At 39.9% G+C, this 27,517-nt stretch overlaps 1 protein-coding gene across 5 annotated transcripts in view; it reads right to left on the bottom strand.

Moving 5' to 3' along the window:
- Positions 1 to 26,706, bottom strand: part of GCC2 (GRIP and coiled-coil domain containing 2) — a 38,076-nt gene extending 11,370 nt beyond the window's left edge. For all 5 annotated transcript variants that reach the window (XR_009544007.1, XR_009544004.1, XR_009544006.1 and 2 more), the window contains exons 1-18: positions 26,659 to 26,706; positions 26,489 to 26,545; positions 25,477 to 25,561; positions 24,283 to 24,350; positions 19,934 to 20,038; positions 16,689 to 19,145; positions 15,886 to 15,955; positions 13,289 to 13,389; positions 13,097 to 13,195; positions 9,323 to 9,442; positions 8,711 to 8,875; positions 8,303 to 8,407; positions 7,495 to 7,657; positions 4,381 to 4,481; positions 4,207 to 4,284; positions 3,374 to 3,511; positions 2,441 to 2,562; positions 919 to 1,095 (exon numbers count right to left, since the gene is read on the bottom strand). Coding sequence is in view for 1 of the 5 variants with exons in the window: in XM_060168632.1 (XP_060024615.1) it covers positions 919 to 1,095; positions 2,441 to 2,562; positions 3,374 to 3,511; positions 4,207 to 4,284; positions 4,381 to 4,481; positions 7,495 to 7,657; positions 8,303 to 8,407; positions 8,711 to 8,875; positions 9,323 to 9,442; positions 13,097 to 13,195; positions 13,289 to 13,389; positions 15,886 to 15,955; positions 16,689 to 19,145; positions 19,934 to 20,038; positions 24,283 to 24,350; positions 25,477 to 25,561; positions 26,489 to 26,545; positions 26,659 to 26,664 (4,217 nt within the window). In the remaining 4 variants the exon portion in view is untranslated. The remainder of the gene's footprint in view (positions 1 to 918; positions 1,096 to 2,440; positions 2,563 to 3,373; positions 3,512 to 4,206; positions 4,285 to 4,380; positions 4,482 to 7,494; positions 7,658 to 8,302; positions 8,408 to 8,710; positions 8,876 to 9,322; positions 9,443 to 13,096; positions 13,196 to 13,288; positions 13,390 to 15,885; positions 15,956 to 16,688; positions 19,146 to 19,933; positions 20,039 to 24,282; positions 24,351 to 25,476; positions 25,562 to 26,488; positions 26,546 to 26,658) is intronic.
- Between the last annotated feature and the right edge of the window lie 811 nt (positions 26,707 to 27,517).

Consider the following 27,517-nt stretch of genomic DNA (forward strand, 5'->3'; position numbering starts at 1 on the left):
CTTGGTCTTGAGCTCAAAACCACCCCGGCCATCCCCCACTTCCAATGTGGGGCCTGAGCTGAGGAAGCACGCTGGGTGTTCAGATGAGAAGCCTCCTTCATAGTTTATCAGAGCACAGGGCTACACGTGGAGCATGAGATAACTGCACTTCAGTCGTGTTAGCACTATAGTCGCAACCACCCTTCTAGAATAAAGAATAAGTGCTGGAAACTTCTGATGTAAACAGCAAGTGACCATCACTGTGTAAGCTAATCTCATGGAAAACCTGGTGCCAGGTAGTCAGAAGACTGGTGGGTCTTCCTGGAACTGTGAGTTACATGATTAACACAGGTAAGTCACACTGTGGAAAGGTCTAAAGCCAAGCAAACCAAGTGCTTTCAACTCGTAAGACGAGCACACCTGAGCTCTGCAGAGCATCCCCACACCCCGGACAGAAGATGCTCTGTGAACCCAACTGCTGTATCCCAGGAGCTCAAAGCTTCTTGTTCACAATAATCCGTCTATTCTGCCGACACCCCAGCAACTCCTTGGAGCACTGATTAACACGAGTGTGGCGACGTGACAGGCCAAGGATGCAGCTGCACAGGGAGCTCAGTCAGCAGCTTTCGGAATGTTTTCCTCTAGAGAGAAAGAAAAGTGCTCGTCCTCTGACACCTGGCTGGAAAGAAGCATCTGGCCATGAAGGCCACGGGAGACAGAACACTGGGTGAGCAGATAAAATTACTCTTAGAAAAGCTAAGTAGAGAAACAATCAAAAGGGGGAGCTCTAAGGTAGAAGCAGCAAGTCACCAAGCCTGTGGAAACACCTATTTCCAGCTATCAGCCTACATCCGCCCCAGGAGCACCACACCGGGAGCTCCAGCAAACACACGCTCTGTCCCCCGGCACCCACGGGCCTGCTGGCGCCACCAGCCTTACTTCTCTCGGAGCCCGGTCTCCTTGGACACGGTCTCCTGCAGCATCCTGTTGTGCCTTTCTAGTAGGGCGTCGTGTTCAGACTGCAAGGTCTGCAGTTCAGAGACGTTGATCTGTAAGTTATTTTGGGTGTCTTGTAATTTGATCTTTAGTTGGTCAATCAGCATCTCCAGATGATCTCTGAAACAGAAATAGTTAAAAAAAATTTTTGTAAGATGTAAAACTGATTTTGTGATTTCAAATAAATTTTACTTTAATCATATAATCTTTCAATGTCATACTCTGCAATTATGGATGATTCTAAAGGAAATATAAGAATCACAAGAATTCAGAGAATAGGATTAAATGTGAAATAAAAGACGCTATAATCAGACTTCAGATCGCAGACACTACATGTTTACAAAAGTCTCTGAATTTACAAATTTCACATTCAAATGGAGTAGACCATTAAATGGCATCAAAATGGCCTATTTTATATTACAGGACTATGTCATTAGTTGAAAAAAAAAGAAATGCAGTTCTAAGGTAACCATTCTGGGAACAGCATGTTACACCAAGTTACAGTGAAAGAAAGTCTTTGGAGAAAAACAGCTAAAACCTATAACTCTGTCACAAGTGGTATAATACACTATTAATTTCTTTTTAAAAAAACTATTTAATATGTAAGAAAGAAGAAGGAACTTAAAACATTTACATTAAAATAATTTTAACACAAGATTCTGGCATGATCAAAATCGACTCTTGTAAGTGGTGATATTTTTATAGTAAGTGTGTCAATATTCTACTTTGGCTTTAAGATGAGCTATTGAAAGAAAAAAATATCTCATCATTTTTTAGCCTACAGTTCCCTTGTTTATTAAATACTTAAAAAGTAACACAAGCATAAACACACAAATACTGCAGGATATTTAGTCCTACTAAGAACAGTAAGAGCCAGATATAAAATTGCTCTGAACAGCGGGTCTCTACGTACAAAAACAAAACATACATGCTGTAGAATGCCCTGTCTTTCATTCCTAGTATATTTTTGAATAACTCACAAAAGTGATCTGTATGCTAGTTTTTAAAGAGCATTAATATACTATTGAAACAGTATGTAATTGAAATTGTCATAAATTTAAGAAGAAAAATTTAATTCTAGATGAAAATTTAGTTAACTTAAAACTTTTTGAAACAAGTAAAATGTTTTTAATCAACTTATGCTTAGCCTAACTAATGGTGAATAAGTACATCAAGGAAGCATTTTTATTCTACTATATTTTCAAAAGTGGAAAAACTGGTCCTGACGTAACGGTGACGTCTGTCCTTACACTGTGACTGGAACCGACGGACAGGGTTGGACTGTGTGGCCCGGGTGTCCGGACGCCGCCTGGCTCCACGGCTCCTGCACACGTCTCTCCGCGTGAACAGTGCGGTGAAGCCGGCTCTGTCCTCACTGGTGACTACATGTAAACCTCCACGGTCAAAAGCAACCAGAGCAGGATCTCCCACCCCCGTGGGAGGTTCTGTGTAGCTCAGACTTTACCTTTCTTGTTTGGCTCCGTCGGTCTTAGTCTGAGACACAGACTTAGTTTTCTGTTGTTTTAGAACGTTGTGAACTCGGACTTTGTAGCTCTCAAATTCAGAGGTGACAGCAGCTTGTTCTGCCTGTAACAGTTCAGAGAGAGAGAAATTTACTGCATTTTCTAGGTTGTGTGATCCTCCTATTTTCTCTCAGAGACTAATGAATTAAGATGAAAACCTTTCTTTAAAAATAAGCAAAATGGCTGATACTTTTTAGCCCCCAGTTACCTTTCCCTAAAAAGTATACTTCTGTTGGCCTTACACTTTTTTAAAGCCTTTGAACGACATAATTTTGTCTGACAAGAGGTACATTTCTACCTGTTTTTGTCCCATGTAAATTAATTTATTGTCCATAAATTTTATAATAGCACTATTTGCCTTTGGAACTTTAGAACAATTTTCACTTATGATAAATATAAGAAAAATTAATTCAAAGAAATTAAGCTACTTAAACTTCACTTTTCAAAAGAGAGTGGGAAAAGTTAAATTCTAGGTCTTGGACTTTCTTGAAGTGACCCGTGACCTTCCAAGGCCCCTTTGCCAAGGTGGCTTAGACAGAGCTGCACCTGTAACAAAACCACTGCAGGGGTCTGTTCTGTATGTTGAAGAAAGAAAGTGGCTGTTCTAACAGAATATGATTTTATAATCACTTAGCCCTCAGAGAGAACTGTAACCTTCCTAATGAAAAAACTGAAAAAAAAAAAAGAAAAAAAAGAAAAAGAAATACCTTTCTTCCACACAGAAACTGTAAAACAAGGTTAAAATGGAAAGAGTATGTACCCATGTCTTTCCCTTTAGCAAAAAGAAGTTATGCAAGTGAGAGTCAGGGCTGGGCTGGGGTTGGGGTGGATGGGGCCAAGCCGGGTGGGAGCCGCCCGCCCTGGGGAGGACGCACCCTGGCCGCGCGGCACTCCTCCTGCAGGGCTGCCACCCTCTGCTGGTAGGCGCCCAGCGTGCGCTGCTGCTGGTCCGCGGACGCCTTCAGGTGCTGGTGAGCTTTGTGCTTCTCCGACGTCATTTCCGCCAGCTGAATCTGGGGGCAGAGGCTTTCGGTCAGGCTCTGGTGAATCAGATCTTCGTTGGTTAAACCGACTTTCGTTAAACACCAACTTGGGTTTTGAGAGAGGACTATATTTAAGGGACGTAATTAAACAGTAGGATTTTTAACTTATGATTATTGAAAGACTGGAGTCAATATGAGTAGAACATTTTCACAATAAATTAACTTGGTTTTCCTTGAATCAAAATCAATCATGAAAAAAATTCCAGACCACACGTTACAGTTCAACGTTTAATTAAATACCTAAAGATATTATATATAAACATAATGGATATAAAAAAATATAAACGTAATAGATGTAATGTAACATGAATATATAAAACATTTTTATAAACAGATTCCTGTGACTGTACTATCATTTAGAAAGTTCAGATGTAGGTTTGGGGCCATGTTTATTTTCTGCTGCCATATTCTTAATGTATTATGGGTTTTCAAATACATGAAAAGAACCAAGCTTATGCTCAATGATAAACCCAGTTATAAGCCACACTTGGCTCACTGCTTCTCCTTCCTCAAAATGTTGATGAAGAATATTTAGGGGGAGAAATGTGTGTGTGTGTGTGCACACATGTGTTTAATACATACATATATATTTAGAAAAATCCCCAAGTGGTACCTTATTTCCACATGCAAATTTTTAAAATCTTAAAGAGTAAAAAGAATCTTACTTTATACACTTCTACTTGCTGCTGGCTTGCCTCCAGCTCGCCCTTTAAAGACGCTTGAAGTATTAAGTGATCAGTTTCCTACAGAACAAGAAACTCGGTTAGATTAAATAGTGCAGTTATTCACAAATCCTCTATGAATAAGGACTGAAATACGACACTGAGGAATTCGCATACCGCTCGCTTTGAATCCGCCAGTTCTTTTTTGGTTTTCACAAGCAACTGCTTGATTTTGGTGTTTTTTTCCTCATACTGTTGTACTGAAGCCTGCAGTGAAGCTAGTGGGAGAGATCGTTTCAGGAGAAACAGTTTTATGAGTGAATTTAAGTAAACAAATGACAAGTCTTTTCTTTGTATTAGTCTACCTCTGAAAGGAATTTGTCTTAGATTTTTATTACGGACCATTGCAAACATATATGACACTAGTGACAATAACACACTAAACCCCACTGGACCCATCACCGCCTTTAATGATCACCGACACATGGCCAATCTCATTCCACCCAGATCAGGCGTCAGGCCCACAGGCCACTGTTGCTGCCTGTTTCTGTGAACAGTTTGTTTACATACTGTTTACGGCTGCTTTAGCGCAGCAAGAGACCACAGGGCCCGCAAAGCTGAAAATGCGTGTTGTCTGGCCCTTTACAGCAAACGTCTGCAACCCCAGACCCACATTCTCACTTACTCCTGTGCCCCCTGGGCCCCCCACACTTGAAGTCCATTTGTCTGTATGTATTTTAGCACGTATCTCTAAAATAAAGGCATATACTTACTGTGTATCTAAAACATAGACTTTACTTGTAAGAAATACCTCAAAAGAGGTGCTGTGTGTTTCTAATTGCCTTAGAGGCACAGACCTGATCTGTGTTTGTGATACTAACTGTTTTGTAGGACAAAGAGTTCATTAAGGAACAGACTGAAACATGATTAAAACAAAAAACTTTTATGCTAACAGAGGTAAAGAAGAGCATCAAATGGGAATAAGTGGATTCACTGTCCAGATCACAGTACCAACCACACCAGCAGGCCAACCTGGCCACAGCCATTGTGAAGCAAGTAAAGAACATCTGACAGAGGCCTTGGGGCCCGAGATTTACGACCTGGTCCTTTACAGAACAAGTGCGCCTGATGCTGAGTCTAGGCCACGAACGTGGCCACGTGACGGCTGCTAGAAGACCCCACCAGCAATGACTAACTCCATGAAGTTAAATCCACATGCAATGACTGTATCACTCAGTAAACAAGAGCAGGTGTCCTGTAAGAAAATACCTTCACTTGCCTTTATGATATGTTATCATCAGTTATTTCCTGGCAACTATTTACCCAGTCCTGAAAAGACTGTACAAGGCACAAATTACATACAAAGCCTTTAAGTGCTCCAGGAATTATGAGCTCCGAGAACACAGAATGAAAAGAGAGGATACCATCTGGGATAGTGTGATAACGTAAAGCAAAATATAACTATTACGACAGAAATGCAAAAGGCCATGCGGACCCACGTTGGCTCAAGGTTATATCCAGGTTATATCTGCTTGGGACAAGGAAGATTTCCTGGAACAGCAAACATTTAAGATTAGTAAGGATTCCAGAAGGTGAGCACAGGGGTGGGAGGGTGAGGGCACAGCAGCAGACACAGTCGTGGAAAAACATGAGTCGTGCTTCAGGAAGAAGGAAGGGCCTCTGCACCGAGGGAGTAACGAAGGTTAGGCTGAGAAGGTACACGGGGGCCCGATGCTGGAGGGCCTGGGATTAAGATGTGTGTTCCTCACGCCCCAGGCAGAGTGAGCTGGCTGAGGGTTTTGCATGGACACTGTCCTGATGTGTCCTCACCCTCCTCCCCGGGGGGTCCCCAGCTCCCCAGCTCAGCCTTGCAGGGCCTGTGCTGCCCGAGGCTGGGAGCATTTCCAAGACTCCACACTGTGCTCACTGATCTGTCCCGCTGTCCTTCAAAAGGGCCCAAGTACATTCTGGTATTCAGGGCCTTTCTGAACTGGATAAAGAAGAGCTTCCTAATTACATTTCACTTCTCCCTAACAGGGCAAGCCTTTTCCTCCAACTAGTTAAGACTTCCAAAATTATGTCATTTCTTTTCACTTCTGCTCATAACTATGCTGCAGAAAGGACCACTCTTCCCAACCTGCTTCTTCTCTTCAAATCTCACGCCCAACGCAAGCCCCAACTTTCAATCGCTTGTCTGCAGAAGCTCCTCCCTCTGAGCTCTTGGCACCCACTGCCTGAACCTCTCATTCCTGTACTTATTCACCAGTGACAGTGGGTGGTTTCTTGAATAAGCAGCTCTTTTTAGTTTTTCCCAGGTTCAAGACTCTTTTTCAGCTAGTTGACTAACTTGCAAAACCAAATGTTTGCAACGTGTGTGACCTGGAGCCCTGCTACCCAGTTTGCACAAGAACGCAGCTACAAGACGTGGTATGTGCACAGTAAGGATTTAAAGAAACCATTCACAGAAAGATATCTGAAAATTCCTTTAATTACTTAGGAATTAAAAAATCCATGGGCCAGGACTTCCCTGGTGGCGCAGTGGTTAAGAATCCGCCTGCCAATGCAGGGGACACGGGTTCGAGCCCTGGTCCGGGAAGATCCCACATGCTGTGGACCAACTAAGCCTGCGAGCCACAACTACTGAGCCCACGCACCTAGAGCCCGTGCTCCACAAGAGAAGTCACCGTAATGAGAAGCCCACACATCAAGACGAAGAGTAGCCCCTGCTCGCCGCAACTAGAGGAAGCCCGCGTGCAGCAACGAAGACCCAATGCAGCCAAAAACAAAACAAAACAAAACAAAACAAAAAACCCATGGGCCAAAAAAGAGATTCAAAGGAAATTAAAAAGTATTTTCAGCTGAATTAAAATAAAAATACAACGTATCAATTTGTTAGCTGTAGCTGAAGGAGTGCCTAAAGGGATACTTAGAGCTCTAGATGCTTACATTAGAAGTTATTTAACAGATAAAATGGAACATAATCACCTGAAAAAGAAAGATTTCGCCGCTACCGCATTATCCCACTCTGCTGACAATCAGCAAATGGTGGCCCAGGACCACCTGAGGAACGTTTACGGGAATGAACACATTAAGCACCCACCTGGACTGCACACAAGGGTACAGGAAGTGGTTTCACAGCCCCCTCTCTGGTCCTCGGGCAGGGTCCCTGCTGTGTGGATGACCTGGCCGCCCGGAGCTGGTGAAAGCCACAGCTAGCGCCCTCCCCCCCACCGGCCCCGCCCTCTGCTGGGGGCAGTGACCGCGAGCCAGAGTGGGCTCTATTTTACTCACTCATTTCATCCTGCAGCGTTTCTTGCTTCTGTTTTTGGAGTTTTATTTCTTGTTCCAAATCTTCTATCTTGCTGCTCTTATTAGCTAACTTTTGATTTAATTCTTTCATCAAACGTTCGTAATCAGCAATTTCCATGTTCATCAATGTGGTTTGTTGGGCATCCTGCACATGTTATAATAAAAGATCCACATAACACCAGATGAGTTACTTTTGTTCCAGAATTTCTAAAAGGATGCCACGGGAACACACTGGCTCTATAGAGAAAGTTCATACATTAAGGCAGAAACTACAAGTTGGCTACATTCTAGTTTGTAGTTTCAGGAAGTATTTTTGTAATAATTTGACTTTCCGTGCCATTGGATTTCATGATAGTTTTCATTAACTACAATTGGTGTATCTGCTCTTGTGGGGCTCTTATTTATAGATGTTCATATTCAAGCAACTCTTATAGTACCTTTATTTTTGCCCTCATCTTTGAAAAAGTAGAGAAAAATGAGCCAAAGTTCTAAGCATAATACTAACTTTAGCTTTTGACATTAATTAAATCTTCATTTGTCATACAACAATCAGGTATGAAAAATAAAATAGCAAACTGAAGTCTAATAATTTGTGAGCCTAGATTCTTCTGGAGAGACAGGCACTCAGAGAACTACATTAAATTTTCAGTATTTGGAGGCAAATAATCTATAAAGCAGTATTTCAGCACCACAACTAACGTTGTTTTTCAAATATTTCTTTTCTATGTTTACAGAATAGTTTAAGAATGTGAATATTTGTATCGGTTTTGAGTCTGGTGTTTCATTTTACCTTTCTAACCAGCTCTAATTCTTGCATGGTTTTCTGAAGCTGTTTCTTTTCCTTTTGCAGTTGTAGCTGAAGCTCTTCAAGCTCGTTTACAGAACTGGCATGCTCCTAAAATTAAAAATAAAAACATCACCACCCCTAAGCCAACCAGCATTAAAAAAAAGTATCTGTAAGGGGCTATAAAATAAATCTGACATATAAAGTACAGAAGGTTCCATACTTAAAAAAAGAATACACCCAAAAATTATAACTTGGATTCTCAAATTCATAGCTGGCATACATTAAGGATTTAATAAACTTTGCTATATTAACAAATGCTACTCATTAGCAAGTCTTTCATTCACTTAAATACTTTGATAAAAATAAAAATATCACTGTATAAATGAATTAATCCCACAGAACTGTTTTTACCTTTATTTTCTGCTCTTTCTGAAGTTTTTCAGCTTCCAACTCTTTGTCTGCCATGGCCTTGGCTTTGTGGACTTCCAAAATCTGCACTTCTAATAACCGGGTGTTAGACTGCAGTGTCTCAATACGGGCCAGGAGGTCTTCATTATCTGAGTTTAATTTTTCACACTAGAATGACAAATGATTCATTACTGTAAACATGCAGAAAATACACACAGGAGAGGAAGAATAAAATGCAACATTAATGAGAATATTGGCGTAGCATAAAAAAGTGAAGATTTCAAAATCGATTCCACAGAATGAAAACGGAAAATCAAGAGTAAGTTTAAAACACTACCACTGTTGATATTAATTTGGCAAACATTACAAGAGACCAGCAGCACTAACAGAGGAAAAGGCGGAAATGAAAAAATGAAAACAAAAAACCCAGAACTGAGATTACAGCAATAAGACGGGATGGTGGCTAGTTTTCTGTCATATTCTTCTCCCAACAGTGGGAAAAAGAAAATAAAGTTTCTGACTATGTATTAAATTTAATTTTTTGTGCAAAAAAAATTAGAATTGAAATATACTTATTACAATTTCCATGTATGCATTTGCTCAATTTAAAGTTACCTGAAAAGTCAGATTCCTTAATTGTCTTGTCAGGTCTTCTACTTGGTGCTCAAAATTATGAGCCCGTTCTTTCTCCAGATCCAACTGCTCTGACTGCTTATCATATTCCAATACAAGATTCTTCAACAAAAGACAAAAGGATTTAACTTTAGGGTATTATCATACATTCAATCAGCCAGACTGTATTACTGAGCCATCTTAATACAAGATTTATGAGTTCATTCCGGAAGCCTGAAATATTTACCTAGGTTCAACATTTGATAGAATACCCAATATATTATACCCAATATATTATATGTTATATAATACAATTAGCATAATCCAGACGACTTTTAGTATGGGTGGGGAAATCTATTCAAGGGAAGAGGATTTAAAATATACAATATAGCATCTCCCAGTTATATATCCTAGTCATCAAAAATAAACTTCTGAAATGTATACAACATTTAAGAAGGGAGGAGAAAAAGTTTAACCTGGTCCTGTTAACTCCACCTAAAGAATTCTGCTGAGGGAATTGTTTCGGGCCTGGCCTGAGGTGAGGCAGAGGTGCTAATCGAAGAACACAAGAAGACGTTTTATACAGTCTCACCCTTTGATGCAAAACGTTCATCAATTTCTGAAGACTCTAAAACCAACTGAATTTTTTTCTTTGATATTCCTAGTTGGCCCCTACTCAAGGACAGAATCCTGGGACTGACCTTTGTGCTATACACCAGCCTGTGGGGTTATCCTCCAAAATATATGAGAGTCACTGTTTCCGGATTGCCTGTAGTTTGTTTCCTCTCCCTGCTTCTTATAAACCCTGTTTTTGCCTTGTCCCTGGACTACTGACTGCTCTCCTGCATAAAAATGAATCCCTGTACAAAATAACTAACAAAATGGTTGTGAGTTTTCCTTGAAAGTGGCCTTCAAAGAAGTACAGCTTATCGGTTCCTTCATGGATTGTGCCTTTGGAGTCTTCCCCAAGGTCATCGAGGGTGGAGATGACCTGTTTTTCCTATGTTATCTTCTAGGAGTTTTACAGTTTTGTGTTTTACACTTATGTCTGTGACCCACTTTGAGTTAGTTTTTGTGAAGGTGTAAGGCCTGTGGACAGATTCATTTTTTTTGCATGTGGATGTCCAGCTGTTCCAGCACCATTTGTTGAAGGTGATCTTTGCTCCACTGTCAAGAGCTGACTATATCTGTGGTCTGCTTCTAGGCTTTATTCTGTCCCACTGTTCTGTTTATTCTTTCACCAATATCACCCCACACTGTCTTGACTGCTGTAGCTTTACAGTAAGTCTTGAAGTTGGGTAGGTTAATCCTCCCACTTTGTTCTTCTGTTCTTCTTCAATATTGTGTTGGGGACTTCCTTAGCGGTCCAGTGGTTAAGACTACATGTTTCCACTGCAGGGGGCCTGGGTTTGATCCCTGGTTGGGGAACTAAGATGCCACATGCGAGGCATGGCCAAAAACAAAAAACATTGTGTTGCCTCTTCTGGGTCTGACCTATATCATTTTCCTTCTCTCTGAAGAACTTCTAACATTTCTTGAAAGGCATGTTTACTAACAACAAAGTGTCTCAATTTTTATCTGAGAAACTCTATTGCTTCTTCACTTTTGAAGGATAATTTTACAGGGCACAGAATTCTAGGTTGGTGGGTTTTTTCTCTCAACACTTTAACTCATTCCACATGCTTCTTTTTTGTATGGTTTCTGAGAAGTTGGATGTAATTCGTATATTTGCTCTTCTATAAATAAGGTTATTTTTTCCCCTATGGCTTCTTTCAGGACTTTATCTTTGATTTTCTGTAGTGTGAAAATGACTTGCCTTGGTGTCACTGTTTTGGTATGTACCATGTGTGGTGTTCTCTCAGCTTATGGATCTGTAACTTGGCGTCTGACCTTAGTTTGGGTAAATTCTCAGTCATTATTGTGTCAAGTATTTCTGTTGCTCTTTCTCTTCTCCTATGGCATTCATTATGCATATGCTATATTTTGTGCAGCTGTTCCACAGTTCTTGTATGTTCTATTCTTTTTTTCCCAGTCCTCTGAAATACATATTTTAAACAAATAAATTGGTATACCTGGTCTACCTTTGCAGGAGATAATAATCATATGGGTTCTGAAAATGTGAAGAAGCAAGCTCCCAATGGCTCATAAAAGACAACCTCATATATGAATTTCAAAGAAGTGTTTTTTAAAACATGGACTTATATCTTTATATATTAAGGATACTAACCCCTTGTCATATTTTCATATGTCAATTTTATATTTTATCTAGTTCAATTTGTCTTTTCCCTTGTAACTTCTTTAACTGCTTTTAGGTTGAGAAAAGTATTTTGTATCCAGAGCTTGAATGATCAAGTATTTTATTCTAGGTTTAAAAAAAATTGCTTTCATTTTTTGACAAAACTGCAGAATTTATTTTGGTGTGTGGCATGAAGTAAAAATCTAACCAAATTTTCCTGAAGTAGTTTTCTGATTCCTTCTGCATTGGCTTCTCTGTTTTCAAATCTTACTGGGGTTGCATAGTTTAGTTGGTAAAAGAACAGATCTGGAACCAGACTGCTTGAATCCAACCCCAGCTCTACTAGTTACTTGCTCTGTGACCTCCGTGCCTCTGATTCCTTACTGGTGAATCAGCAACGTTAACAACATACTTATCACACACATATCAGGTGTGACAAGACATGTAAAGCACTTAGAAGAGTGCCTGGGGCCTGTAAGTGCTTGTTTTTATAAAGAAGTCTCTTTTCCTTTTTTTTTTTTTAAAGATTTTTTGATGTGGACCATTTTTAAAGTCTTTACTGAATCTGTTACAATATTGCTTCTGTTTTGGTTTTTTGGCTCCAAAGCATGTGGGATCTTAGCTCCCCAACCAGGGATCGAACCCACACCCCCTGCATTGGAAGGCGAAGTCTTAACCACTGGACCGCCAGGGAAGTCCCCAGAAGTCTCTGTCTTCTGTTCAATTAACCTGCCTTATTTTTGCATCAGAACTGTATCATATTATGTAGTTTTATAATAAATTTTAGTGTCTGGTAGAGCAAGATGTCAATTTCCTCTTTTCACTTAGTCTCATTAAAGTTCTTCCTGAAATTTCATTTTTTTGAACTACTTTGGTATTTTCTTCTTTCCATCAAGTCCCACTTGACTACTGGCCACTCTCCTCCCCCTACCCGCCTTTACTTTTCCACACAGTATTTTCTTGGATTTTTGTCTGCCACTGGAATTTAAGTCCCAAGCAGACAGGAACTCCCAAGCAGACAGGAACTCCATCTACTTGGTTGACCACCGTCTCCCCAGTAATCAGTACTTAGCCTGGCTGTATAAATATTTGAATGCATAAATAAATATAATGGTACTCTCTTACTTTTAATTCTTATATTTTTTTATAATAGATTCTCATGTTACTTAGGTAGACAAGCAATACTGCCTTCAAATAATGTTTTCACTTTCGTGTTAGACATGTCTAACATTCACATTTATTCACCTGGCCAGAAGACTATTAAATAATAACAGTAACAATGGCCATCTTTTTTGTTACTGATTTTATTAGGAAATCCCAAAACAGAAATTTAGTTTTAAAAAACAATAGCTTAAAGGCATATTTAAAGCTTAGCCACTTAAAATCTGATACTAGGATGATACATTACACAAAAAAATAGAAAAAAAAATTTACTAAAAAATACAAGGTGATTATGTTATGGACAAGAGTTTTACATTTCTAGTACATTCCTTAACTCAGAAGTTACAAATATAACTTGTTATTAAAATAACTATTTTTACCTTATAGCTTTCTGCTCCTTGAATGAGATCTCTCATGGAAGCAGACACCTGATCCCTTTCTGAGCGAACAGATTCAAGTTCTTCCCGTAGCGTCTGGGCCTATTTTAAATATACAATAGTTTTTTATGTAGAGACAAACTTGATTTTCTGACATGTAAGTTCCTTAAACGTTGCCTTTTTAAGTCACCTTACCTCTTTTCTGCTAGAACCTAGTTCTTTCTTTGCCTTCAAAGCAACTAGTTTTAACTTCTCTATTTTCTCCTCTTTGTCTTTGCATTCTTCTTCCAGATATGCTAAAAACATACAATGAAACAATTATCTATAGACTCAAAGGAAAAGAGCGAAAATACACCCATTATTTACTTACTTTAGCCCTAGAAATGGATCTTTAATCTGGAACACAAAATCTGCAATTTGAGATTAAAATAAAGTAAAAGCAAAATATTAATATCTATCTTTTAAAGTAAAAGCTTACTTATTTTCTAAATGAGGCAAACAATGTAAAGAATTTTCATTTTCTTCAATCTTCCAAAACAGCCTGTTTTTTTTGGCCATGCCACATGGCATATGGGATCCTAGCTCCCTGACCAGGGACAGAACCCGTGCCACCTGCAGTGGAAGTGCAGAGTCTTAACCACTGGACCGCCAGGGAATCCCAGCCTACTGTTTTTAGCCATTTCCTAAGTGTCTATAAACTGGAGAGGCTGTCAGGACCCCTTTAACAGTAGAAGATTTCCTGGCAACGCAAGTATGCTAGGCTTTTAGGTGGTGATGTGCAGATCAGGATCAAGCAGAGGAGATATCAGATGCGCTTAAACATTTATGATCCATAGGCACGTGCCTCTTGGTTGGTGGGTCTGATTTTTACAACTGAACCTGCGATCTGCTTACACGTCCAATCTGGATCTCTCCCGTATCCTCTCTAGCCATCTCCCCGACTTAAACACCAGTGTTCCTGATCTTACTTCTTGGTTCTGCTTAACTTCAGCTATGATCTGAATTTCTGTCCCTGCTTCTTCATCCAGTGTTCACAGCACCTGTGTTCACTTATGCTGCCCTCCTCTGGCTGCGACAGGTGCACTGCGTGTGCCCATAGCACAGGCCGTGTTCCACTTCTGCATGTCATCCCGCATAGTCTCACCTACTCAGGCATCAGTGTAGCAATTCTCCCCTCTCTTGTGCAGCAAATCCCCCTCTCTAACAGATTTTTTCCCAACAGTTTACAAACATGCAATAAGAAAAATATCACCAAAGAGATTAAGGTCAGGAACAAAGAGTAGAAGCAGCTAAAGAGGGCAGGGGAGGGTCATGATAGGACAGGTGAAACATCACACAAAGAAAGGCAAAAGAGCACGCCTCCCCTCTGGACACTGTCCCATGTCTTCTTTCTTTTATAGCAAAACTCCTTCTAGGCGTGGTCTATACATGCCCTCCTCACCTTTCTCTTCCCCCATTTTCCCCCTGAACCTACTTCAACCAGGCTCTGGCTTCAGTACATCATGGCAAGTGTTATCAAGTCGCCAATGAGCTGGGTGCTGCTTAGCTTGGGTTAGGTCTGACTGCTAGTGTGACCCTTCTTCCCTCCTCAAGCACTTCCTCCACCTGTACTTCATCTGTCTTAGCTTCAAAGACATCCTATGCTCTGGGCTCTACCTCACCAGCTATTCCTTCTCATTCTCCTTGGTTCTTTCTATCTCTCTGACTTTTGACAGAGAACTGTCTCTGGTCCTCGTCTTTTTTCCTACGCTCACTTCCTTGGGATCTCAACCTCATGGCTTTTAATGCCCACTGTGTTAAGCATGGAGTCTTATCTGGTCTAACCCTCTCCCCATAACTCCAGATTTGCACAGTTAGTAGTCTACTCGACATCTCCAGTTTGGGTGGTAATTAAGTTTCATTTGTCTAAAACTGAACTCATGCTCTCCCCTAACCCGACCTTCCCCAGTCATCCATTACAGAAAACTGTGGGTCATTCCAAATTCTTTCAACCACCCGTCCCCTCTCCCCACCAATCCCACTGGGCATTAAACTGGGGAATTATGGGTACATCACACAACACTTTTTTGTTTCTCCATCTTAAAATGGGAATAAAAGAGCTACCTCCTAATGTTACTCTGAGGAATAGACGGGTATGGGGAAGTCCCAGCTCTTCTGCACAACACACCAGCCCTTTCATGCTCAGACTCCTGCCTCTCCAGAATTTCCTAGGAGGCTCCTGGACGTCACGGATGTTAACATACAAGCACCTGCTGTTTCCTCCTGCTGCAGTACCTTTCTTCTCGTGTCAAATTTCTCATTCTTCAACACACAAGTACAGCCTATTCTGTGATGTTTTTCCTAACTCAAAACGAGCAGTTAATCATATCTTTCTGTACTGTCACCAGCGTACCTTGTCCACACCCCGAAGTACTGCAGTAACAGCCCCTTCTTGCAGTGAGTTCTTTGAAGATACGGTCTGCGTGGTGTGTATCTTAACCCCCTTCTTATTACCAGTGCTTAGGTAGTTGGGCATTCAAATAAGGTTGCTAAATGCATGAAAAATCCAAAACCAATCATGGAACCATTTATAAATGGAATCACATCACTCCTTTGGATTAAACAATAGAAAGTGAGAGTTTTGAAAGGGAAGGCATGCAGATGGCAGCGGGGCAAGAGTGGCGGCATCAGGAAGAGAGAGCTAGTCATGTTTTTAACAACTCATTAATTGGTGACAATACTTCCCAATCTATTCTAACACTAAGAAGAATCTGTGTAATTAACTGTGACAACATATGCAAAACCATAGTTACCTATTTTTTCTTCAAACTCTTTTACTGAAGGTTGATCACTTTCTACAGAAGGTGATTTCTCTAAGGAATCCTAGATTTTATAGGAAAAACAAAGACAATCACTGCATTCCCCATGATGTACTGGCCGTCATGTTAAGCATGAAAAAAATCATCATCAAAGAGAATTCATACAAAAAGCAATCTGGTGAACAGTCTTTCTCTTCCCTTGATAGACCAGGTAATTCTGACCTTATCATGCATGTAGCATGATGCTTTTTACTATAAACATAGTATAGGTCATGTGTTTTACTATTAAAAACAGCAATATCCAAGGCCAAGACGAACCACCCAACAGATATCAACTACATAATGCAATAAGGAAAGATTAAACGATGATTGTAGTTTATCCTGTCATGATCTGGGGAAAAAACCCTAAATTTCTGGCTACATTTCTGTAGCCTACATTTTAGCCTACATTTCTGCTCAACAGTGCTCTTTAAGTTAATATGCATACCACACAGGATGAAATTCAAATTTTTCCATGTTTACTTGTAGCTTTGCTAGTAACTAATTATACAATTTTAACATTTAACCCCCTAATCATCTAATCTTATATAAAAACAAAATTCTAAAATGATCTAAAACCAAAAAGTGATCAATGTGATAAGGTGTGATGTGAAAATGTTTAATGTACTTTCAGAAATATGCATGTGATCTTAAGTGCTAAAAATTTACTTCTGACTTCAAAGTGCAGTAATATATTTTCTAGAGTCTATGACTAGAACTAAGTATTTTAAAATCAATAAAATGCAAATTAATAGTACCTTTAATGGTATCAACTCTGCTCTCACATCTTGCAATTCTGATTCTTTTTGTTCTAGTAATGTCCTTAGGTTTTCAAGTTCCTTTATAAAATATTTTTCTTTTTCATTATGGTTTTCATTTTTACTACATAATTTTTGAGATAATTCTTCAACTTGAATTAGGAGATTCTGATTTTCAAGCCTTGTTTGTTCATTAGCATTCTTCATTTCTAGAAGATCAGACTGCAGGGCCTCTTTTTCCAAGAGGGTTTCTTCTAACTCTTTCCTTAAGAGAGGTTTCTCTAGCTCATGGTCTCTTAGTAAAGACCTAAGTTCCTCACATTGAATCACATTCTCTTCTTGGAGAAACTTAATCTCTTTTTCTAACTCTGCTACCCTTTTACCATACTGGAAGACCAAGTTGTGTTTTTCTTCATTTATTTTAGCTAAGGATTCACCTACAGCTTGTAGGACACTTACAACATCTTGTTCTTCACTTTTTTCTGAAACTTTTGACTCCATTTGTTCAAGAAAACCACACAACTGAGCTCTGACAAATAACTTCTGAAGTTGCTCATTTTCCAAAAGTTTATTTAAATTATCTCTTTCTTCAACTGTTAACTGAAGTTTCTTTTCTAATTCAGAAATCTGCTCCTTCAGCATAAAATCTCCTTCTTTTTGAGATAGGAGAGATTCCAAATCCCTGCTCAACTGGTTCTTTTCTGAACACAGTCTACTATTTTCCTCATGAAGAGACTTCACTTCAGATGACACTGCTTCCTGGTCTTCAGAGAGAGTTTTCAACTGAGCCATAAGCTTTTCCAGTTTTTCGTCATTTTGATCCTTTTCTTTTAAGGTTTCTTCTAGTTGTGCTGTTAATTCATTTACCTTTTGTTCTAGCTCACTGTTGCACTGGGTAGTCTGCTCCACTTTCTCCCCGGGTCCTACAATAAACCTTTCTCCCCTTTCATGACTGTGATAGACAGTCTCCACCTCTTCATGAGAACCTTTAATTTTACTTATGAGATCATCTTTTTCCTCAGTAAGAGAACTTATCTTTGCTTCAAATTCTTGTAACATGGTATCTCTCTGACTGAGACTAACTAAATATACTTCATTCTTTTCTTGAAGGTTCTTTATGGTATTTTCAAGTTCTGGTACAATTTGTTGCTGTGTTAATAACTTTTCATTTTCTCTCTGGAGACTATTCATGGTTTCAAGAAGAGCATCTTTTTCATTAAATGCAGTTCTGAGCTTCTGCTGAAGTTCATTAACATCAGATGCTTGCTGTTGCTTCATTGATTCAAACTCTTGACTTATTTTTCCAGCAGATTCCCCCAACTCTGCTTGTAAAATTTCCATAATCTCTCGTAAACTCTCATAATTTAAAATTGCTTCTTGCTTTTCTTGTTGTAGGTTTTCACACTGTTCCTTAAGACCCTGTATTTCAAACATCAATGTTAATTTTTCTTTTTCTGAACCTGACAATAATGCCTCATTTAGTTCTGATATTTCTTTTTGATGTTGTTCCTTAAGACTCTGTACTTCTTTGTTATGTTGTTCTACGGTACAGCAAAATTGTTTATTTGAATTTTCTAGCTCAGATTTTAATTTTTCAACTACACACCCCTGTTCTTCTTTAGCTAGTAATAATTCATTAATTTTAAACTCTAAATCTTCCCGTTCGTGAAAAAACTCATCCTTTGTATGCTGGGCATCAATTTCAAGCTTTAATTTAAGATTATTCATGTAAGTTAACTCGTCTTTTAAGATGCTATGTTGAGACTTCAGTTCTTTTAGGGTATCTTCTAAGTGTTTGACTTTTTCATTTACTGCTTGTCCTACAAGAGTATCTTCCTGTAAGAGCAAAGAACACATCTGATTTTCCTGGTTTGCGTTTTCTAATTCACATTCATATTTCTCCTGAAGGTTCTTCTCACTTGCCTCACACTGTCTGACTAAGTTCTCCTTTAGCTGGTTTAAATGATTTACTTCTGCTTCGTGTTCTTTAGCAGATGCTTCAATCTGGCACTTCAATTCTTTCACCTCTTCTTGGTGTGTAGATTTCAACTGTAAAAGTTCCTCGTGCAAACTATTAATTTCTTTTTGGTACTGCTGAGAATTAGCCTCAATGACTCCTTGGAGATGAGTAATTTCTCGCTCTTTTTCATTTGTGGCAACTTCTAACTGCTTTTGCAGACATAAAATCTGCTCCTCAAAGGCCGGCTTAATTTTCTGAATCTCTTCCTGTAGTTTTTTAACATTATCTTCAGAATCACTCTGAAATTTGATTTGTTCTGAAAGCTCTAATTGTTTTTTTGATGCTTCCTCCAGTTCCTTTTGCCAACCAGCTTTATCGTTACTGTATCTGGAATGTACTGCCATTAATTCATTTTTCAAATTTTCCATTTCTTTCACATAGTTTCTTTGTGATTGTTCAAACTCCTCGCGCACATCTTCCAACTTAGTTGCAGAATCCTGTAAAAGTAAGCACACAAAAATTACTTAAGATAAAACAAACCCCTGCCCTCAGGAAAAATTAGACATAGGCTCATAAAAGAAGAAATGAGCAGAAATGTACATGAAGAAATACGATGCTGAGATTCCAAGAATTCTGCTTAGAAGCTCCGACTACCTTAAGCAGTACTAAACAGGTTACTCAAAGAAATAACTAAAAGCTAGGAAATCTCTGCATTTAATTTTCCTTTAAATGGTAATAAATTATGTAAGTTGTATTAAGTCATAGGCTTTAATGAATATCTCCTGAATAGAGTAATACAGCTTTTGGGAGAAAATTAGCACAGACCCAAAAGACAGTTGAATATCCCAGAACTGAATACACAACTTTCTTTCCTTTCTTTTTTCTTTTCTTTTCTTTTATCTTTTCCTTCCTTCTTTCCTTCCTTCTTTTTCTTTTTCTTTCTCTCTCTCTCTTTTTTTCTTTTAGATAACATTTAGAGTATGTGTGACAATCAACTTATTTAAATAGATAATTTTTTTTATAAAATAGGTATTTTTTCCTATTTTTATTAAAGAATATTACAACTAAAATGAAGATTACACAATGGAACAAGTAAATGTTAGCTCTATCTCTAAGTAGTTGGGTGATTTCAGTTATTTTTCTTTTTAAATATCAATCTGTTTCCTTGTCTGTAACTATTACAGTTAAAATCAGATCAGATGCTTTTTAAGGTCTTGGCTCTAAAATGCATAACTATACTATGTAAGTTAATAAAAAGCAAAAAAAAAATAAAATGTTGCTTTACCTCAACCTCCTGCTTCATTTTAATACTTTCCTTCTTCAAAGAAACACACTGTTGCTCAGTCTCTGCTTTTTCCAAAAGCATAGCATCCAGACGTATGGTCAATGCCTGTTTTGGAACAGGATGATTTGTTTGCCTGAGGTTAAAAATGGTGGATTGACTTCATGCATAATTACCTCCTCACCTTTTCCAAACCATGCTAAAGTAAGAATATTTAAAAAGCTATATACATAAGAGCAAAGTAAAAAGGAGAAAAGACATAAGGGTATGAGAAATTTCAATATAACTTTGGAAAACTGAAAGTGGAGGACATGGAAGACGTGAGTTAGAAAGAACAAGAAGTCTATAACCTAAGGGCTTGTGCAGGGAAACACATGAGAAGCTGGCAAACACTAATTAGAAAACTAAATGCTCAGGAACTGGAGAGTCAGGTTCAAAAATCGGATTGACTGACAATCTCAATCAGGAGTGCTTAGAATAATGGGCAAGAAATCACCAGTGTCCCCCCTACCCCAGAGAAGTTTACCTCCTGCAGAAATGAAGCAGGAAAGGAAGTTAATGAAGTGGAAAATAGAACAGCCAAGAGTCAGTTCTTTGAAAAAAGCTAACAAAATAGACTTCTTGTAAGACTGATCAAGAGAAGACAGAAGTCACAAACAATACTATGAATAACAGGGGAACCTATCTATATATAAATTACAGATTATACAGTTAAGAAGAATATTATGATTAATTATTAATCTGCCAATCATACTGAAAAGTAAAATGGTATGGATAAAACTTCCTAGAAAAATGTAACTCAAGAAAAAAATTAAAAAGCATCATCGGGCTTCCCTGGTGGTGCAGTGGTTGAGAGTCCACCTGCCAATGCAGGGGACACAGGTTTGTGCCCTGGTCTGGGAAGATCCCACATGCTGCGGAGTGGCTGGATCCGTGAGCCACGGCCGCTAAGCTTGTGTGTCTGGAGCCTGTGCTCCGCAACAGGAGAGGCCACAACAGTGAGAGGCCCACGTACCGCAAAAAAAAAAAGCATCATCAATACTATTACTACTTAAAAATAAAACTAGTGGTTTAAAATTGTCCACCAAAGAAAACAGGAGGAACAGATAGTTTTATAGGTGAGTTCTATCAAGCTTTCAAAGAACAGATTATCCCAATTACATATGAATTTTTTCAGACAAAACAAAAAGCAAGAAGAATTCTCAAGTTATTCTACACAACTGGCATAACTTGATAACATTATGCAAGGACTCTACAAATAGGAAAATCACAGACCCATTTCACTGTGAATTTAGATAAAGTTAATCTTAAACATTAAAACCAAGATAAAATCCTAAAGAAACCTTAGTCAACTATCACTCCAGAACTGCCTCTGAACTTCTTTTGTGAAATAATAAAGAAAAACTCTTGTTCAAAAATACAAAAACAAAGCAGATGTAGAAAATATTTAGAGTTCTATACCAAGTTATAGCTATTATTCAAACATGAGAGTAGAATAAAGCCACTTTTAAATACAAGATGACACAAAAATTTTCCTCCTATGCATCTGTTCTTAGGAAGCTGGAGAAGGACATGCTCTACCAAAATGAGGTTAACCAAGAAAGTGAATGACCTGTGACCCAGCAAACAGGGTGGGGGGCCAACATATGAAAGCAGTATAATTCACTGGATCATGGCAAAAGGCCGACTCCAGGAAAACCACAGCAGACCTGGAGAACAACCAGACCAAATTAGCACAGGACAGAAGGCTTTAGGAGGCAGGTGTCCAGAAAAAAAAATAAACGATTATTTGATCTATTTGACCAGTTGGCAAGTAGGAGTCATTGTGAAAGATAGCTAAATTTTCATCTGTTGTAACAGGAAGTTAATAGCTAAATGTCTCACCAAGGGATAAATCAAAGAAAAGCAGTATAAGCATATTATTCAGAAATACAGAGATAATTTCCATAAGCTATTTAGAATTATAAGTTATTTAGTTGTTAGTACTATTTCTAAATCATGAGCATATATTACTTTTGTTAAAACAATTTTAGTTTTAAAATTAGTTTTTTCACATTGCATAGTATTGCAATGTAAACTCCTGTTTGGTAAATTATCAGGGGAAGCCTGAAAACATTAATAATTTTAGGAGATATACAGAGGACATTATCTGAAAACAGCTATAAATATCCTTAAAGAGTAGAGGCACAAATGGACAGTTATTTCCTAGGAAATACAAATTTGATTCCAGCAAAGAGAAAACAATAAGTGATACGTATTAGAAATTCCGCATCTTGACATGCAATTTTTACCTTCCTCTTGCATTTGGAAGCAGCATATAAGTTCACTGTAATACCATACACCTCAAATTTTGACATGGAAAATATGGGTTTTTATTCCTCTTTTTTAAAAGTCAAATATGCCAGGTTTGCAATAAAACTTTAGATGTATTTCAATGCACTAGAAGATGACTATCAGAAATTTTAATAACTAAAACTTGTAAAAAGCCATACATTTTTATGAAGGACAGAAAATTCTGTATTCAAAGCCATGTTTTTCCAGTGTACTTTTCCCAGTGAAGAGACAAAACATAGCAAGAAAGTCTTTTCCCTTTTCCAGAGGTGCAGAGGACATATCACATTGCAGTATATGATTTTCCTAAAACAGAAAACTTACTTACAGCAACTGAATAACTGATGCACAGCTCCGCCAATCACTCCCCAATGTAATTTTCTCATTAACACTGGAAACCAAAGATTTCATTCTCATTTAATTTTACCAACCTTTACTTTCTGAGACTTGAGTGGTCAGGATAACATGCTTTAATATTAAATTAATAACCTGAAAGGTAAAGTTAGCTAACTGAGAGAAATTTTCTATCCTTAAATTTTTAGGAGTAGTTTTGACAGAAGGGGAGAATACATTGATAAGGAGGAAATAAGGGACAGATATTTGAATATTCTGAAATGCAACAGCATGAAAAGTATTTTAAGGGCCAAGAGTTAACTGATGCAAAATTAGAACAGAATCTCTGCAGTGCTCTTTTCAAATACAAAAACCTCCTTTTTAGTGCGGGTGTGCATGGATGGATGTATGTATACATGTGTGTAGAAAATATCCCCCAAATAATATATGGTAATAATAAAATCATTGAGTACTTATGTGACAGATCCAGCTCTACGTACTGTATGTACTAACTCATAATACAACTCTATGAAAGTAGGCCTTATTATTATCCCTAGTCTACAGATGAAGGAAGAGAAGGAAGTTAAGAAACGTAGCCATAAAAAAAAAAAAAAAAAAAAAAAAGAAACGTAGCCGTGGTCACATAGCTGGTGCGTGGCACAGCAGGGGTCTGAAGATGTGAATCAGGTGGTCTGGCTCCACAGTCAGAGCTCTTTAACTACATGGAGTTGTACTTTTGCTATTACTAATCAGGGAAATACATAGTGACCAAATAAACAAAACCATTACGAATTCAGTAATGCTTCAACCAATCGGTGCATTACGAATCCAAATGGTATTTGCGCACACCATTCAGGATTCATACACTGTTCTAGCTAAATGAAGAACAAAATGGTAGTGCAAGGTACGCACAGCGATTTAAAGACTCCTGGTAGTAGCTTCATGGGGGTCCCTCAATTGTGCATGGCTCACAAGTTGGGACACTAAGATAACATATAATCAAAGAATAGATAGATACTATGACTCAAATTACAAACATGCAAAAGCAAGGAAAAAAATTTCTGCAGAGCTTTGAAAAGCAAAGAAACTTTGCTTTGAAAAACAAAGAAAGAAGGTAGGCCAAGTGGGGGAAGGAAAAGCATTTAATTACATTAAGGGCACATAAGAAAGAATGAGCAACTCAGGATCTTAAACAGGGAATAACAATATAAAAACAACATTCTATCATCTGACAAGAGTATGTAGAAGTAAAAGAGAAAGGGAGCCCAGTTACGGGTTATCAAGGTAAGTACGGTTAGCAAGTAAGACATGATGTGTTTAACAAAGAACCATGGGAATGGAGAGAATCATCAAAGTCCTGAGTGTGGCTGGGTTTTCTGATGGGGAGAGGGAACAGCAGGCCTGAGACTGAAGCAATAACCATAATTACAGTGTGTAAAGGATGAAAGGACAGAAAGTAATACCACTTCAGAACAGAAAGGGACGCAGAGGTCATTCACCTCTCTTTTTACAGTCAACCAGAAAGGTGAAGAGTGGAACCAAGGGCAGAGAGGAAGTGGAACAAAAGGCACGGAAGCCAGAGAGTGCTCAAGCAGGCTGACAGCCCTCAAGGAAATCCGACTTATCATCAGGCATCTCCTCTAAGTAAAGAAGTGAAAATTAAAGCAATACTACAACTGTTTCATTACCTTAATAATATCATCAGTTCCTCCAGCAACAGCTTTCGATCTCAATTCTTCAATTTCTTTCTCCAATTCTAAACAATTAAAAAAATAAAAAGATACTAGTTCAGAAATGAAGAAAATAATTACTGGCTCAAGTGATAAGTACATTCTTAAAAAAAGATCACTATAAATTAGAATACATTTAAGAAGCAGCAGATATGTTGAGGAAGCACTAAGTTCACCCTTCATTACCTTTTATTTTCCTTTTTATTATGGAAAACTCCAAACAAATTAAAAAAACCCAGAGAGAATAGTGTGATTAATCTCTATGCTCCATCATCTTGGTTTAATAATTACTACATGACCAACCTTGTTTCATCCCAACCTGTATTCATTTCCTCCTTCCCCTCTTGTCTTAGGCATCCTGATATTTTTGAAGCAAATCCCAGACATTATTTCAGCTGTAAATAACTTCTTACTGTATAATCTTAAAGCAACAACTAACCTCATATTAAACATACATGTTAATCTATTTCATCAACTCATGTCTAGGTCTGGAGCCTAGGACATCTTTCCAAATAAATTACTCTCTTATCATAAGCTGATCCAACCTCCGGAAACACAGTTTGACCTTTTCTAGTAGTAAATAAGTCTTGGCTTTTAGGCAGGGCAGTTAAGTTACTGAAAATTCAAGAGCTCACCTACACATATTAAAAAAGGATACTAATATCTTTGTCTTTTTGGAATATAAAGAAAGAGAAACTGAATAGGCAACCAACCAACTTCAGTAAATAAATATATTTCAAAATTCCAGGAACAGAAATCTTTTACTACTTTACTTGGGGCCTCTTCTTACTTCCTTGGGCTCAGAACTTCATGTCTCTAACATTTCAACTGGCAACTCTAGGAAAAAATGCTCTACTCAGAAGAATATACGATCCACATGAGGAAAAAAAAAAAGTGCTGAACTTTAACAAACTGTTTTTAAAATCCTCCTCCCTGACTTTATTAATTCAAAGGTAACTGCAGTTTAGGGATATGAGATAATAAGAAATATCAGAAGCAAAGTTTACAATGCTAAGTAATAACAGATTCCACTACGCTAATATTATTGGATTCGCTGATAAACAAAACAAGCCAATGTACTATTACAAAACTAAGAGTTGTAACCATGATTAAACAAGATTGCGGTCAAGACGAATATTTTCAACCCAATACCTGTACATCTTGATTTAGCTTTCTGTATTAGCATCATCTGCTTCTTGGCAAACTTGATAAGATCTTCCTTGGGCAATGTTTCCAGCTGGAAGAGTCAGTGATGTTACCAATTAGGGAGAATTCATGTTTCTACTATACCACAAAAAAGAAACATAAAGTCTGCCTAAAAATAAAAAACATCCTACTGAATAGATCTTTATGTCAACCAAGCACCACATTTTTTAAGATTAGCAAATGCAAGTTTCACTCAATAATTATTAGCTCAGCAACTATTATGAAATGTAGAGAAAATCGCACGTATCCTCTTACGTTACAGATATCCTTGTTACAGGTTAAGACACATTCTAGATTTTGATTTAATTGCAAAATTAGGGAACTGCGACTAATTCTACGTAAAGTTCCTTAGATCTGTAAAATTGCTTCGTCCTATTCAAGGCTGAAAGGAGTCTCTGGCCACATGAAAACACGTAAGCCTAATTACAGCGATAGATGAATCAGGGTGCGTTTAGGCTTTACCTAAAAATCAGCGAAAGTTCCTTAACCCCTGCGGGCTCAGTTTTCTTAGGCATAAAGCTGGCATAACCACATTATTTATCTCACGGTTACCGTGAAGCTTCAATGCAGTCGAGTGTTTGGGCGAGTGTCTCAAAGTCAGCTTGAAACAATAAACCTCGGCGGCAAGTCCCCATCTCCTGGGCGCCCGTTCAGGGCCCCAGCGGCGACCTGTGCTCACATCAGCGGAGGCGCAGGCAGAGCCGAGACCGCGACGCCCGCCCACCGCTCGGACCTCACAAGCCAGACGGCTTCATCTAACGTTGGGAACCTGCGGAATCTCTCAGCAGCGCTGAGCCGGGCGGCAAGGAGACGAACTCAGGCGTCACACCAGGGAGCTCCGAGAGGAGGGACTAAACGCGCGACCGTGACAGCTCAGGCCGAGAGCCCGGAGGAAAGTTGTCCCCCAGGGAGCCCCCTCCCCTCCCGGCAAGACCCCGCCGCTCCAGCGTCTCTTCACCTTGGATTTCCCGGTCCCAGGAGGGGCCGGCGAGGCCACCCCGTCGTGAACAGGCTCCTGCAAAACACAACGAAAGCCAGCCGGTCACATGCGGCTGTGCGGACCCCGGCGGACGGGGAGGGCAGGCGGGGAGGGGCGGTGGTCCCTCGGCCCCCGGGCCCCCGCGTTACCTCCATGGCCACCCGCAGCCCGCACTTCCGCCCGCTGACTCCTGCGGAGCCCCGCCGCGGGTCAAAGGTCGCGCTTCTCCGCTGGCCCCGCCCCCGCGTCTCCAAGGCCGCGGCCCGGCGGCGCTTCCGCTTCCGCCTCGGGAGGTGGCTCCCCGCGCGCTCCGCCTCGCCCCCGGGCCGGCCCGCGAGGGGGCGTGTCGTGTCGTGTCGGACCCGTGGGCGGGACCCGTGGGCGGGACCCGTGGGCGGGGCCCGGCGCGCCACTGGGGCAGTGGGGGCCCCGGCCCCTCCTGGAAGGGTCGGGCACTGTCGGGCCGCGCGCGCTCAGGCGGCCGCCCTAGTCTCCTGTCCCGTCACCTGCCCCCTTAGCTGTCCCATGTCCTGTTCCCTCTCCTGTCCCTCACCTGTGCTTCAGCTGTCCCTCACCTGTCTTATCTCCTGTCCTTCTCCTGTGCCCTCAGGTGTCCCTTCAGCCCCCCTCAGTTCCCCCAGACGCCCTTGCCTCGGAACGGGCGCGTGGCTGTGCCCTGCGGCTGCAGGTGGCTGAGGGGACGAGGCGCAGCTGTTCCTGAGGCGAATGGGTGACCGCAGAGCAGGAGCGCTGTCCCTCCTGGCAGCCTGGACACCGGCCCTCCTCCTGGACGGTGAGTAGTCCCGGCGCCCAGCCCCGCTCCGGGTGGACGGGCGGGTTGGGGACCTGTGCTGACACACCTGCCTTTCGTGGCCGGTAGCTCTTTCTTTGAGCGGGACTGAGGAAACAGGCCCGAGTGTGGGGACGCTGGCCGGGGGAGGGAGGCGGCCTGGGGACGGTGGGGACGGGCGGCGCCAGGATGGTCGGGGCAAAGACGTGCTGCCGCAG

The sequence above is a fragment of the Lagenorhynchus albirostris genome, chromosome 13, assembly GCF_949774975.1.
Source record: "Lagenorhynchus albirostris chromosome 13, mLagAlb1.1, whole genome shotgun sequence".
NCBI classification, from domain to species: Eukaryota; Metazoa; Chordata; class Mammalia; order Artiodactyla; family Delphinidae; genus Lagenorhynchus; species Lagenorhynchus albirostris.